Source organism: Capricornis sumatraensis, chromosome 8 (assembly GCF_032405125.1).
Source record: "Capricornis sumatraensis isolate serow.1 chromosome 8, serow.2, whole genome shotgun sequence".
Lineage (NCBI taxonomy): Eukaryota > Metazoa > Chordata > Mammalia > Artiodactyla > Bovidae > Capricornis > Capricornis sumatraensis.
Window position 1 is genome coordinate 64753756 of NC_091076.1, and position 16024 is coordinate 64769779.

General features: G+C 44.7%; 1 protein-coding gene across 1 annotated transcript; it reads right to left on the reverse strand.

The window, feature by feature from the left end:
- Positions 1-12494: 12494 nt before the first annotated feature.
- On the reverse strand, positions 12495-13716 carry LOC138083736 (C-C motif chemokine 4). Its single transcript, XM_068977571.1, has 3 exons — positions 13592-13716; positions 12980-13094; positions 12495-12582 (listed from the first exon to the last, which is right to left on the reverse strand). The coding sequence occupies exons 1-3, from the start codon at positions 13665-13667 to the stop codon at positions 12495-12497; spliced, it is 279 nt and encodes a 92-aa protein (XP_068833672.1). The 5' UTR covers positions 13668-13716.
- Between the last annotated feature and the right edge of the window lie 2308 nt (positions 13717-16024).

Here is a 16024-nt window from a genome sequence, read left to right on the forward strand (position 1 = left end):
TAAGTTATATGTATTATTTTGCTTTATGCAGTTAATGTGATATCTTGAAGAGCTTTCCAGGTGAGTATCTTCTCTTTAAAAAAAATAATAATAGCTACTATCTAAAATTCCATTTTATGAATAGTTTATAATTTATTTGGCCAAACTTTAATTGCTAAGACATTTAGCAGGTTTGGGGTTTTTTGTCATCAAACAATTTCTTGTGGATATGTATCATACACTTTGCAATGCATATATATATATATATATATATATATATACAATTATATATCACACACATATATGTATAATTATATACACAATTATATATCAGTATTTCTCCAGAATAGATGCCTAAACATGAAAATACAAAGGATGCAAAGGAGCCATCTACTGAAAAGATACAAGATATTTGCCAAATTGTCCTCCAAAAAGACCACACAATTTATGGTTCAGTAATGCACATATATGTGTATCTCACACTTTATTCCACTATTGATGGGCACCTAAGTTTCTTTGCAGATATGAAATATACAGAGTGGAGAATATAGTCAATAATTATGTAATTTTTTTTGTATGGTGACAGGTGACAACTAGACTTTTCCTGATGTCATTTTGAAGCATATAGAAATATTGAATCACTGTCTTGTCTCAGGAACTAACATAGTATTGTAGGCCAATTATACTTCAAAAACAAACAAATTCATTGAAAAAGTATTCAGATTTGTAGCTACCAGAGGCAAGGCGTTGGGAGTATTAGATAAGGGTAGTCAAAAGGTACAAATTTTCAGTTTTAAGTAACTATTAGAGATATATAATAATATACAACGTGATGCTGGGCAAGATTGAAGGCAAAAGGAGAAGAGGGCAGCAGAGGATGAGATGGTTTGTTGGCATCACCAATTCAATGGGCGTGAATGTGGGTGAATTCCAGGAGATGGTGAGGGACAGGGAGGCCTGGGGTATTGCAGTCCATGGAGTCACAAAGAGTGGAGCATGACTTAGTGACCAAACAACATGATAAAAATAATTAACAGAGCTACACTTTACACACAAAGGATAAGAGAGTGGATCTTAAGAGTTCTTATCAGAAGGGAAAATATTTCTTTCTACTCCTTTACTATTGTATCTCTGGAGATGATGGATGTCCACTAGCCTTCTGGTGATAATTGTCTCACAACGGATGTAAGTTAAATCATTGTTTTACACTTTAAATGTATACAGTGCTGTATGTCAATTATATCTTAATATAACTGAAAGGGGAAAAAAAAAAAAGACCGTACCATTTACACTTTCTCCTACAGCGAAGGAGACGTGGATTTCTCACACACTGACCCAGGACATTCGTCGTCTTTCTTCTCCGAGTTGAAGTTTTTCAGATTTCATTTACCTACTTGCAACTTACTATTTATTTTTGGTTCTTCCAGGTCTGCGTTTCTACTCAGGCTTTTCTCTAGTTGCAGCAAGTGGGGGCTACTCTCTTGTCGCAGAGCTTGGGCTCCAGGCGATGGACTTCAGGAGCTGCAGCCCATGGGCTCTAAGCTCAGGCTCCATAGTTGTGGCCCATGGATAGCTGCTCTGTGGCACGTGGGATCCTCCCAGATCAGGTTTTGAACCCACGTCTCATGGATTCTTTACCACTGAGCCACCAGGGAAGTCCTGTTTATGCTTTTCTTAAGTATGTGAAGCTGAAAGTCGTTCAGTCGTGTCTGACTCTTTGCGACCCCATGAACTATACAGTCCATGGAATTCTCCAGATCAGAATACGGGAGTGGGTAACCTTTCCCTTCTCCAGGGGATCTTCCCAACCCAGGAATCGAACCCAGGTCTCCTGCATTGCAGGTGGATTCTTTACCAGCTGAGCCAGGGGGAAAGCCCAAGAATACTGAGTGGGTAGCCTATCCCTTCTCCAGAGGATCTTCCCAACCCAGGAATCGAACTGGGGTCTCCTGCATTGCAGGTGGATTCTTGACCAACTGAGCCATCAGGGAAGGCTTAAGTACAGGTGATTTATAATGTTGCATTACTTTGCTGAATCACAGCAAAGTGATTTAGTTATACATTGCTGTTGTTTTAGTCCCCAGGTACTGTCCAACTCTTTGTGACCCCATGGATTGTAGCCTGCCGTGCTTCTCTGTCCTTGGGATTTCCCAAGAAAGACTACAGGAGTGGGTTGCCATTTCTTCCTCCAGGGGTCTTTCTGACCCAGGGATTGAACCCGTGCCTGCTAAGCCATCAGGCAAGCCGTTATACATATACATACATATCTGTTCTTTTCAAATGCTTTTCCATGATAGGTTATTACAAGATATGGAATATAGTTCCCTGTGCTATACAGTAGGTCTTTGTTATTTATCTATTTTCTATATAGTAGTAATTATCAAAGTCCTAATTTACCCCTCCTCCCTTAAATTTTTAATGGACTATCTCAAGCTGTGTAGTCCTATACTCCTCTTGGGATATATCCAAATTGGGAATATGAGGCCAAGAATCCTCACTACGGTAAAAGAACTTAATTGGCAGAAATTATATAACACAACATAATTTGCCTGCCACTCTAGCACGTCAAGTTCCCAGTATGAAGCAAAGGATAATCATGGTCTATAATGACTTGTTGACTACTCATTGTAATAACAGATGTTGCAATGTTGTGAAGGAGGGACTTTCTCTGAGAATTATAACAATACTTGACCTTTATTAAGCACATGACTGTCTGGCAGGTCCTGAGCTTATACTTTATACCCATAATCGCCATGAAGGCTCACACGCCTGTGGGGTTGCTTCCACTGATATCTCCATGTCCCAGGTGAAGAAATGAGACTTGAAGAAATGATGCCTTGTGAACACTTCAAATCCTCCCCAGACTCACTGCTGTGGAATCTCCGAGGGTGGGGTCCAGAAAACTCCAGATGCTGTTCATGAGCCTGAAAATGAGGAGCACTTTACCTACCCGATTAAAATCTTGATTTCTTTGTGAAAAACAAAACAAAATGATGTTCCTGTAAAAAGTGGATTTCTAGTACTCAAGTGACAGTCACAAATTTGGGGATTTGCTAAGTTCTCATGACATATTGTCATTTGAAAAGACCAGGTGTCTGCAGCCTTCGTAAGACACAAATGAACAATTAAAGGAGAAGACTGAGTGGAAACCTTGGGAATTCCTAGGTGTCCTCCTGTGCCTGAGCCAGGACCCCATGGGGGCTTCCCAAGACAAACCCTTCCCCCATATCCTCTGCTTTAGCTCGTCTCCAAGTGAGTGAGTGCTTAGTCATGTCCGACTCTTTGCGACCCCATGGACTGTAGCCCACCAGGCTCCTCTGTCCATGGGATTTCCCAGGCAAGAATACTGGAGTAAGGTTGCCATTTCCTTCTCCTGGGGATCTCCCCAACTCAGGGATCAGACCTGTGTCTCCTTCATTGGCAGGCAGATTCTTTACTGCTGCGCCACCTGGGAAGCCCCATCTCCTCTTCAAAGTACACAGATATAGTATCTGACGCACATTTGCTGAGTTGCTGTACACATGCTAAAATCACTACCAATGGGAATAAATTAGCTACTTAATGACCATGAGCACATAGTCCCCAGGCCTATGGGAGCCTCAGGGTTGATAATATTAACCTCTGTAACACCCTCACATTAACCAATGAATTGTGCACGAGCTGATCACAACCCCACTCCTGGGACTCCCCTCCTTTTAAAAGGCTTTGCTGACATCCATCAGGGAGTTCAGACTTTTTGAGCACTTGTTGTCCCGTCCTTGTATGGTGCCTCACATTGAACACTGCACTTTCCTTCCCCTAACCTGGTGTCTGTAGATTGGCTTTACTACATGCAAAGGAGCCACCCAAGTTTTGGTTCACTTACTCTCAGTCTGTAAAACATGTTTGGGGAACCACTGACTGAAACCACTGCCCTGGCCAGGCACCACAGTAACCACTTACATAAGTGATTTTATTTTTATTTTTTTGAACTTTTTATTTTGTACTGGGCTATAGCCGATTAACAACGCTGTGATAGTTTCAGGTGAACAGCAAGGGGACTCAGTCAGTCATATACTTGTAACCATGCTGTGTGAGTTATCTTAAACAGGAGATCTTGATGAGGAATGTGGAACTAACAAGTTACCACCAAACAGAAACATTTAAGAACAGTAAAGGAAGGGAGGAGATGTCAGTCTAAATGTCCTGCCAACTTCCCAGAATCCTTCTCACTGGAATCCATCTTGGCTGAATGACATGCATGCCACTACAGACCTTGAGTCAGAGTGATTGGCCCGCGACAACGCAGAAACTAATGCAATTACCATAAAACCTTGAGACTTCGAGCCATGTGGCAGAGAAATTCTCCTGGGTCCCTTACCCTGCTGCTCTCTGCCCCTCAAAATCTCTCACTTTGTCAGTAGGTGTCTCCTTAGATAGTGCATTTCTGAGTGTTAGACAAGAGCCCAATGTCAGGCCCTGAAATCAGTCTGCCCTTCCAGCAACAAATCCACCTGTTGTACTTGCAGCTATCAAAGTCATATTTCATTTTTCTTTTTTTTTCAGGATGACATGAGAGACCTTGAGACTGCAGCAGCTTCTCTGTTCAGTCTTCCTGAATTTCCTGGAATTCTATTTTTTCCTGCAATTACATATTCCAGAGAGTCATTTCCCAATGCTGCCAAATCCTTTAAACACCCAACTGCACACTCAGCCCCCCAGCCCCAGATCTTCTTCATGTTATATCTTTGTCATCTTTATCCTGTTTCATGAAGAGCCGAGAATGAACACCAAGGCATTGTGTAACAGAGCGTGAGACCTTGTTAAGTCAGAGATGATGAAATTTAAAGTCAGATGGCACAGATCTGACCAAAGACATTTTCTCAACACCTGTGGGCCTGCTGCCTTTCTGCATAACTTTAAGTGTGGAGCAGATCATATTTGGAGGAATTTGCAAGGTGCCTTCCCTCCCTCCCTACTTCCTTATTCTCATACCCATTTCCCTGTGTTGCAAGCAGTCAATTATAAGCTAGACTCCCTGGCCTTGGGGGGAGGGTGGACACAGCTCAGAGAAGCAAGTCAGCTGAATTCCTCAGGGGATTTTCCTTCAGACTGGACTCACTAGTTCTGAAAGCACAGGTTTCCTATTTCAAGATCTGGGCTCTGGTGGGAGAATAGGATTTGGATGGAGGTAGGAGAATGGGAATAACGCCAAGCCCTGAAAGAAACCAGACATAGGGTTGATAGCATAAATGATAGATGTGTTTTTAAAATTCATGATTTCAGAGCTAGCTTTCCTCCCACATATTGGGAGAGAAAAATAAGATGTACACTAGTGAGAGGATAAAGGAAAGATGTGAGCTGAAAAATGAGACATCTGAGAATAGCCTTAATAGGTCTCATCCCTGCGTGGAAAGAGGGTGGACTATAGACAGACCTGGCAGGGCGAAGGAACAACCCAGGAAGGCTGCCAGCATTTCCAAGAAGCCTGCTGGGCTCAGAGGAGCTTCAGTTCAGTGCAGTTCAGTCGCTCAGTCATGTCTGACTCTTTGCGACCCCACGAATCGCAGCACGCCAGGCCTCCCTGTCCATCACCAACTCCCGGAGTTCGCTCAGACTCACGTCCATCGAGTCAGTGATGCCATCAAGCCATCTCATCCTCTGTCATCCCCTTCTCCTCCTGCCCGCAATCCCTCCCAGCATCAGGGTCTTTTCCAATGAGTCAACTCTTCGCATGAGGTGGCCTAAGTATTGGAGTTTCAGCTTTAGCATCATTCCTTCCAAAGAAATCCCAGGGCTGATCTCCTTCAGAATGGACTGGTTGGATCTCCTTGCAGTCCAAGGGACTCTCAAGAGTCTTCTCCAACACCACAGTTCAAAAGCATCAATTCTTTGGCGCTCAGCCTTCTTCACAGTCCAACTCTCACATCCATGCATGACCACTGGAAAAACCATAGCCTTGACTAGATGGACCTTAGTTGGCAAAGTTATGTCTCTGCTTTTGAATATACTATCTAGGTTGGTCATAACTTTTCTTCCAAGGAGTAAGCATCTTTTATTTTCATGGCTGCAGTCACCATCTGCAGTGATTTTGGAGCCCAGAAAAATAAAGACTGACACCATTTCCACTGTTTCCCCATCTATTTCCCATGGGGTGATGGGACCAGATGCCATGATCTTCATTTTCTGAATGTTGAGCTTTAAGCCAACTTTTCTACTCTCCTCTTTCACTTTCATCAAGAGGCTTTTTAGTGTCAAATGGGGCAGAGTCCCGGACCGGACCCAGACTCCTGGGTCTGTGAAGGGTGAATATGCAAAAGATAACTGTGCAAATTCAGGACAGCCCTGTGGCTGCTGGCCCTGTCACTGGGAAGAGCTGTGGTTTCTTTCACCCTCCGCAGTTCAAGTCACATCCTTGGCTCCTGCGAGCTCAGCTCCTGGCCTCCTAGGAGGAAAATGCCTGTGTCATGAGAACATAGAAGATTATAGGAGATTCTGGGGACTGGGGTGAGGTAGTGAGGGGACACAAAATTTGCCTAAATAAGAACAGGAGATAACAGCCTTCCTGCCGTCTAGAGAGGGAGACAGGGGTGAGAGGGGGCAGTCACTGCAGGAAAGCAGAAGGCACAGGCGAGGCAGGCAGTGGCTCCCCACCCCCATCCTGCCTCATCTGTTCTGGCCCCTACCCAGAAACCCAGAGAAACCTCCACCAGACAGTCTTGAAAGCTGATACAAGCTCCCTGGCCTCTGGATGAGAAAAGGAAGTTGTACAAAAAGAGGGGGGAAAATCCAAGTCTGATATTGCACAACAGGTGAAGTCCCACGTTGCCCCAGCACAAGGAGTCCGTGCTCTCATCTATAATTCCCTGGTAAAGCATTTCTTCACGAGGGTGTTCAGGCTTTCTGCCATCTTCCCTGCTGATCCGGCGTCAGTGGAGTGGAGTCTCCTCCCTTCCACCTTGCTCAGGGCCAGGGAGGTGTGGGGAAAGGGCTCCAAAGGGAGGGAGGAAATCCGTATCCTGGCCCTAACCCTGCCTTCTGTCTAATAATGAAACCGTGATGAGCCATGGCTCTGCTCTGGGCTTCAGTAGACAGAGAGGGTGGATTCCTCCCAGTTAGGAATGCAAGACACCCAGAGGCCCCCCCGGAGTCTGAAGAAGAATAAAAACTTCTCTTAATGTGATGGGTGTGGAGTCATTGGTGAAGCTTTGGCACTCATACTCAGCTGCTGAAGCAGCACTTTTTTTTTTAGATGCCTCACCTCATTATAGCTCTTCACCCTGGAATGTGTCCACTTTACCCTGGGTTTCTCCTGTGGGGAAGTCTGACTCACTTTCAGTCTTCAAACTTCAAACAAACTTGAAGCTTGTTGTTCAGTCGCTCTGTTGTGTCTGACTCTTTGCGACCCCATGGGCTGCAGCACACCAGGCTTCCCTGTCCTCACTATCTCCCAGAGTTTGCTCAGACTCATGTCCATTGAGTCAATGATGCCATCTTACCATCTCATCCTCTGCTGCCCCCTTCTCCTCTTGCCCTCAATCGTTCCCCGTATCAGGGTCTTTTCCAGTGAGATGGCTCTTCACATCAGGTGACCAAAGTATTGGAGCTTCAACTTCAGCATCAGTCATTCCATTGAATATTCAGGGTTGATCTCCTTTAGGATAGACTGATTTGATCTCCTTGCAGTCCAAGGGACTCTCAAGAGTCTTCTCCAGCACCACAGTTCAAAAGCATCAATTCTTTGGCGTTCTGTCTTCTTTATGGTCCAATTCTCACATCCGTACATGACTACTGGGAAAACCATTGCTTCTTTATAATTCTATAAAGAATGTTTAATTATATAAATTAATTAAATTATATAAATGTTATATAAATGTTCCATTTCCTTCCACACTGAGCTGGGGCGGGGGTGGGGGGGTCATTGTGAATGACTCGGATATTGGTGATTGTATTAGCTTCCTACTGCTGCTGTAACAAACCATATACACTCAGTGTTCTAAAACAACACACAGTTATTCTCTTAAGCTTCTGGAAGTCAGAAGTCCACAATCTGATTCACTGAGCTGAAACCAAGGGGGCTGTGCTCCTTTGGGGAGTTTTAGGAGAAAAACCTTTTTCCTCCCTTTTCCCCCTTCTAGAATTGTATTCTTTTTGTAGTCTTTGGCTCATGGTCTCTCCCTCCTTCTTCAAAGTCAGCGGCATGGTTTCTTGCTTTTGTTTTCATATTCCTTCTCTTCTGTAGTCAGATCTTCTGTCCCTTCTATAAGGACACATAAGACTAGATTTAAAGTCCAGACAAATGACCCAGGATAACCTCCTCATTTCAAGATTTTTAACTTGTTCACATCTACAAAGTCCTTTTTGCCATGTGAGGCAGTATTCACAGGTTCTGGGATTAGGAAGTGAACATCTTGGGGACCATCATTCAGCCTACCATGGTGATCTAGACCTTGTCTTGGGCTTGGGGATCATGGATTCTCTCTCCCGACCCCTTCCCTCAGACTAGTGTTGGGTATCTTTTGCCAAAGACCACGTCCTTTCCTTCCAGGCCACCCCAACTTCTCTTTTCATTCCCTTTAGGCCCTGAGAATATCTGTCCAGTGGAAATTTCTATGATGAAGGGAACGCTCTATATCTGTACCATGCGACATGGCAGCCATAAGGCACACAGCTCAAGTGTTGGCGAGCCCTTGAGAGGTGACTAGTGCAGACTTCCCTGGTGGTCCAGTGGTTAAGAATTCACCTGTCAGTGCAGGGGACACGGGTTCGACTCCTAGTCCAAGAGGATTTCACATGCTGTGCAGCAGCTGGGCTCATGAGCCACAACTGCTGAGGCTGCACTCCTTAGAACCCAAGGCCCACAGCAAGAGAAGCCGCCACAATGAGAAGCCCGCATACCACCACCGCAGAGTAACCCCTACTCACCACAACTAGAGAACATCTACACCAGCAAGGAAGACCCAGAACAGCCGAAAACGAAATTAAGTAATTCATGTTTAAAAATGTGACAACTGTAACTGAGGCACCGAACTTTATTCACTATTTGAATTTTTGGTTGTGCTGGGTTGTCATTGCCGAGCGCGGGCTTTCTCTAGTTGCAACGAGCGGGGGCTACTCTCTAGTTGTGGTGTGCAGGCTTCTCATTGCAGTGGCTTCTCCTGTGGCAGAGCATGGGCTCTGTGCACGCAGCCTTCCATAGCTGTGGCTCTCTGGCCTAGCTGCTCCGTGGCACGGGGAATCCTCCTGGACCAGCGCTCAAACCATGCCTTCTGCATTGGCAGGCATACTCCCATCCACTCTACCATAGGAAAGTCCAGAACTTTAGTTTTCTTTTAATTGAAATTACATTTAATTGACATTTAAATAGTCACTTGCAGCTCGTGGTTACATATCAGACAGCTCAGATGTAGGAAGATCAAAAGTAGAAGGCAAGACCAGATCAATTCAGCCCCCAACATCCTTCTCTCAGTCCCTGCAGAATCCGAAGGAGGTTTCTACAGGAACTCTGGGATGATGGGAGTGACTAAGGGCAGGCAAGGCAGAGAATCGTGTCTGTTGGCCCCAGAGAGATACACAGTCTCAGTTCTGCTTTTCCATCACACTAAGAACACTCAAACAAGAAATGCAAATCAAAACCACAATGAGGTATCCCCTTACACTGGTCAGAATGACCATCATCCTGAAGTCTACAAATAAATGCTGGAGAGGATGTGGAGAAAAGCAGACCCTCTTACACTGTTAGTGGGGATGTAAATCAGTACAGACACTATGGAGTACAGTACGGAGGTTTCTCAAAAAGCTAAAGATAGAATTGCTGTATGACCTAGCAATCCCACTCCTGGGTGTGTGTCTGGGAAAGATGAAAAGCTTAATTTGAAAAGATACATGCATCCCAGGGTTCACAGCAACACTATTTACAGGTTCTGCAGAAGAGGATAAGAACATCTTGGGGGACATTATTCAGCCTACCATGGCTATTTACAATAGCCAAGACGTGGGCGCAACCTAAATGTCCATCAACAGTTGAATGGAAAAAGAAGATGCGGTGCATATATACAATAGAATACTACTCAGCCATAAAAAGAATGAAATATTGCCATTTGCAACAACGTGGATAGACCTAGAAATTATCACACTAAGTGAAGTCAGATGGAGAAAGACAAATACTCCATGTGATCACGTATATGTGGAATCTAAAAAAAATAATAATACAAATGAACTTATTTATAAAACAGAAACAGACTCACCAGACATAGAAAACAAACTTATGGTTACCAAAAGGTTAGGGGAGAGAGAGGAGGGATAAATTAGGAGTATGGAATTAACAGATATACACTACTATATATCAAATGTCTAAACAACAAGGATTTACTATATAAGATAAGAAATTATATTCATTATCTTGTAATAACTGATGATGGAAAATAGAATTATATATATATAACAAATTATATATATACCTATATGTATATATATGTATAATCTGAATCACTTTGCTGTACACCTGAAACACAATGCTACGAGTCAACTATAGTTCAGTAAGAAAGAACACAAGCAATTTTGAGGTAGCCCCCTCTTTACCCTACTTATACAATGAGTTGTCCTTTTGGGGACCACAGGGGCATATCACAGAGCTCAGAAAAGGGAACTAACCTGGGACTTGGCCCTGACACTTTCTGGGTGGCCTTGACAGGTCACTTCTCATTTCCTATTCCTCAGTTTCCATAATATGATAGGGCTGGACCAGATGGTCTGAGAGTTTCCTCCCAGCTTATGGATCAAGACTTAATTGTGCATATAATTCTATTTCAGCCCATGATCTCTCTGACTCATGTCATAGGAATGCTTGATTGAAGGACTGTCAAGGAGAAATGGCCTTGGATTATTCCCACCACACTCCAGAAACAAATCTGACATTTATTCTTTTGTCCTCGTGACAACAGTTGGCATTTGCTTTGGCTCTAGGTCCACTAATTTAATCTGCCTGATGACCCTGGAAGGAGAGACATCATGGCCCTTTTTAAGTGAAAAATCTGAGATTCAGAGAGGGAAAGAGAATCTTCTAGGTACCAGGCTGCCTAATGAGCACTTTGCACATCACTTCATAACAGCCCTTCAAAGTGAATAATATCACTCCCATTTTACAGGTGTGAAAACTGAGGTCCAATAAGACAATGAAACAGGAAACTGAGTTCTTATTCGTGGAGTTGAAAATTGAACTTCACAAATCCACAAACACTCACACAGGCAAAGTTTATTTTAGAGGATAGAAATACAAAACTCTCAGCATAGACACTGAGAGGAGGGTGTGAAGAGCCCCCCAAAAGTGGGAAAAACAGCCGTTTATGTCTTTATTAGAATTGATCTATTCATTTTTGGTTGGCTTGGGGCCAGACATATGTAATTTCTGACCAATCAGTTTGAAAGTTGGAATGTCCAGTTTGTCATTTTTACAGCTTTCTTTGGCGTCCCAGTCTTCCCACACATTGCTATCCCTCGACCCTTTTCCAAGACCCTAGACCATTATTTAGGGACCAGAAGTATATTTAAGAGTTAATGGTCCACCTGGAGGTTTTTTTCCTTGATAAACTGGATAAGCAGTTAATGATTGTCTTGTCCTGGGTCTGAATGTTTTATAACCCTCCAGACCAGGGAGGCCTTCCTCTGAATGCCTAGAAACTGGTACAAAGAGTTTAGCTTTATGTTAAAGAAGTGAGATGTTTACTTGAGAAGAAAAAAAATTGAAATTAAAAGATAAAAGGAACCGAGGTCTCAGAGTCCTGTACTGTCTAGCAGTTTCTGCTTCAACAAAATAACTTTCTTAACCCTAGTGAGGAGTGGAGGCCCATTTTTCTGACTCTGAACGACTTCGTCTTCCTATTTATGACTTTCCCGCAAGACGTCCTGCAGCAGCACAGATATCTTTTTGAGTCATCCTTTCACCGTGCTCCCCAAGCAGACATGCAAGCCTCAACAAGTCACCGCACCTTTGAGCCTCTATGCCGTCATCGGTAAAATTGAGAGTAATAGTCCCTACTTCATAAGGGTATTAAAATCCTCCTTGCTAAAAGTATTAAGTGAGGTTTGTGTCTTTAGACATTTTTACCCCATATTCCATCCTCAGTCATTGTTCATTCTTATTGTGTTTGGAAATTGCAGTTTGTCCCTACTCATAATACCAGGCAATTCCCTTTATTACAAATCAAAGCACAAAGAAACGGTCTACATTTTTTAAAAAGTTTTATTACAAAAACGCTTGAAATCCGTTGCATTACCCATGTATTCACAATAGCAGAGGAACAGTGATGGCGGGCCATCCCCATGGGGGACAAGTGTCCTTTGGTAAAACAAACATAAATAACGGGGAACAGTACCGAATACAGTAATAACACAGCACAGAATTGTAAACTTAAATTAAGAGAAGGAACAGGGTCTGCTGAGGGGAGTCGTGAGCATGGAGAGGGTGCATCTCGCTGGGAAGCATCGGGTTCAGGTGACCTTTCCTGCGGAACACCTGCCCTGGGGCTCGGAGCAGCTCAGTTCAGTTCGAGGTCATCCATGTACTCCTGGACCCAGGGCTCACTGGGGTTGGCGCAGACCTGCCTGCCCTTTTTGGTCTGGAATCTGTGGAACCAAGAGTGGACAGGTAAGAATCCCTTGGGGCCTTGCCTGTGTTGAGAATTCCCCATCCTTAGCTCATGTTGCACAGCCTAGTGGGGGGCTGCTGGAACCTGATTCCTTGTAACTTCCTCCCTGGGGTTTAGCTCTGGCCTCTAGGGTTGCCCAGATTAGGAACCCATGAGTTTTGCAATCAATGCCGATGTAACCTTCCCATTCATTTCCTGCTGTCCCCATCAGTGACTTTTCCACGTGTTTTCTAAGCGTGCTTTAAGGAAACAGCCCACATCTCCTGTCATCTTTTTTATTTTACTGTTTAATCGCCCCCCCACCCCAAATAAATCCCCTTCTTTAATCCTGCCCTCGCCCTTGCCTCCCTGAAAAGCCCAGGTTTGATACTCACACCACGGCTGGCTGGGAGCAGAGGCTGCTGGTCTCGTAGTAGTCAATCACAAAGTTGCGAGGAATCTGCCGCAGGGTGTAAGAGAAGCAGCAGGCCGTGGGAGGGTCTGAGCCCACTGGAAAGAAAGACCGAGGTGAGACCGAAGTTCTACAAGGTGCTCTTCATTTTAGCTTCTAGTCATAGATAGTCAAGGGACATTCCTGTACATCTATCACATCCCCCAACGTAGTCCCTTATATTCAAGCCCACGCACTTGGAGTAGGAGTCTTATTCTGAACAGAGGATCCTAGAGATGAAAGAATTCTACAAGGTTGAGGCTGGATTGGGTCTCAGATCACATGTCTTTACTTCCTTTCATTTTACAGATGGAGAAACTAAGGCACTCAGAGAGACAGAGACTTGCTTAAGCCAGCCTATGAGTTGCTCTTTCTTATGAAAACAGGAACTTAAATATTACTGTTTACTAGGCTCTGCATTTAACAGCAGGCTACTTAGAGATCTCCCTGGCTCCTTTTTGCCCCATCCCCGAATGCTACTGTTGGATCAGCATCAACTAGAAAAGTCAGTTCTCTCTACATCCTGACTCGGGGGCTGCGAGAAGGGTGGACTTACTTGGTGCTGAGAGCGCCGGAGAACAGAAGGCAGCAGTGAGCACGAGAAGGGACAGGACAGTCACACAGAGCTTCATGGTCTTGGCAGAGGAGAGATTCGCCCGGAGCTTGGACTGCAGCACCCAGAAGCTTCAGAACCCTTCTGTGTCCTGTGCTGATCCTGAGCTGGGAACCCCTCTTTATAGGAACTCTGAGGCCTGGGACAGAGGTGAGGGCATTGGAGGGCGAGTGGAATTTCCAGGGTACAGATGATGTCATGGTGCTGAGAGGGAAACTAAAGCTAGCTGACAGCGAGGAGCTCTGCACAGCTTTCTCTTCCTCAGTGGTGTCATCACGGAGGAAAGCGGAGGGAGGTGGGGGAGAAGAGAAGTGGGTTGAACCCTAGAGGGAAGTGGTACACCAGAGACAGTGACTGAGACTTGGGGGGAGAATTACAAACCCAAGAGGAAAGATGGAACCTTCACACCTGCTAGCAGGGGCCTGTAGATGAGAACCATCCTGCTCTCAGTGGTTAGCACCTCCAGAAGCTACAGACTTCATGTCAGTTCTTCCAGGGCGACCACAGCCCTGACCCCAAGAAGGAAGAGAAAGCCAGGATTCCATGTCCCATTGCGGGCCTCCTTCGGCTGGGCTGAGTGACTTTAGCATAAAGAAAGAGTCCAGCATTGAATGAGAACGAGGCTGCAACAGAAGTATAGCTTCCACATAGTGAACATTTACTACGTGCCAGGTGCTGGGCAAGCTGCCCTATACACACAAGATATCTTTAACCATATAACACCCACCATAACCCTGAGCAGGGGTGTGATGATTCCCCAGGCAATGAGAATCAGAAAGCAGCACAGAAACCACTGATAATCTCAAGGCCACACAGCTATTTAGTGGTAGCGCCATGATTTGGACTGAGATTCATCTGACCCTAAAATCTTTCCACCTTGCCACCTCCAGGACACATCTCGAAGGTGACCACAGAGAGACAGAAACTGCTGGCCACCTTGCAGCCATGCCAAAGACTCAGGGTTGAATGCAGGAAAGAAGCGTGGGTCATCTGTCCTAGAACAAGAATGTAATGTGAAAGAAATCAAGCTTTCCTTGTGCTCCCTTAAGCCAATAACAGACAAGGAGAAAGAATTTAGGAGGAACCAAGAATTTAGGAGGACACCCAGATAGAGAAAGTTCCTCTGTTATTGGGACTTCCCTGGTGGTCCAACTGGCTAAGACACCACGCTCCCAATGCAGGGGGCCTGGGTTCAATTCCTGATCAGGAAACCAGATCCCACATGCTGCAACTAAGAGTTTGCAAGCCGCAACTAAGACCTGGTGCAGCCGAATAAATAAATAAATAAATTTTAAACACATAAAAAGTTTTTAAAAGAATATTCCTACATTATAAAAAAAGGAATTGGATATACTTGGCAATGAATTCATCTATGTTACAGATAAAGTGTATAATCTAATCATGTGGGTGCTCCACAGTCGTCCAATTCCTTGTATTTACATAAAGCCCTGCCTGGTACGGCAGCTGCTGTGGGCCTGAAGGTGACTATGTGAAGTTTCCAAAGGCCAGAAATACAGTAGTGCATGAACTGGGAAAGTTAGAGTCATGGGGTCAAGACCACTGCCCACCTCTAGCTCAATCACCTCTAACCCCCTGCTCATCCCCTCTTCCACATTGCCACCTGACTCCCTCTGCTTTGCAAAACAATAAAGAGTGCAAAGAGGGAGCCAGGCCTCCTGGGAACTGTAGCAATATGGGAGAGGAGTCAGAGCACCTTGGAGAATCTCAGGATCACTAAATACTGTTCAATGTCACCCTGCTTCATCACTCTCCCTGCTCCCTGTCCCCACCACCTACCCAGGCGCCCAGCCTGTACTTCTTTCCTTTAACCTTTCTGTCCTCACCCCTTTCTTTCTGTGAGTCTTGCTTCAAATGTTCTGATCCTCACCAAGACCCCCACCCCCAGCTCTAACAGTCTATGATCCCTGATATCTATCGCAAGTATCTCTCAAGGTCTCTCCTGGTTGATGGAGTTTCATCTTCACACATCTTTTTTGCTCCAAGACCAGGCAGATGTGTCTTATAGCACCTGGAACCTACATAGACTTTGTTATCCGTGGCATTTCCATTCACCCCAAGCCACCTGCTCTTTGTCAGGGCAGATAGAGCCGAATGAAGCCCCATCCCAGCCCTCAAAGAGTTCTTAGTCAAGAGGTGATGATGACAGGGACGGAAATAACTATCTCTTAAGATAGAATATGGTACATCTCGTGTAAGAGGTAGAAACAAAATGTCAGAAAGCCCAAAGCGTGGAGAAGACTATCCCTTGGATGTAAATGAATCGTTCCAAGTCAAGGCTAAATCCACTGTGCACTACAGAAGAGCCCTTGAGTGGAGACCTCAGCCTAAATGAGTGGGGAGTGCTAGTCTTTAAGC

What these genes read in the sequence shown, in the direction of transcription:
- LOC138083736 (XM_068977571.1), bottom strand. Translation starts at nt 13,667, where the DNA reads ATGAAGCTCTGTGTGACTGTCCTGTCCCTTCTCGTGCTCACTGCTGCC. An exon ending in TCCGGCGCTCTCAGCACCAA is followed by an intron (nt 13,095 to 13,591) that starts GTAAGTCCACCC and finishes CTTTCTTTCCAG; the next exon opens with TGGGCTCAGACCCTCCCACG. An exon ending in TGCTCCCAGCCAGCCGTGGT is followed by an intron (nt 12,583 to 12,979) that starts GTGAGTATCAAA and finishes TTGGTTCCACAG; the next exon opens with ATTCCAGACCAAAAAGGGCA.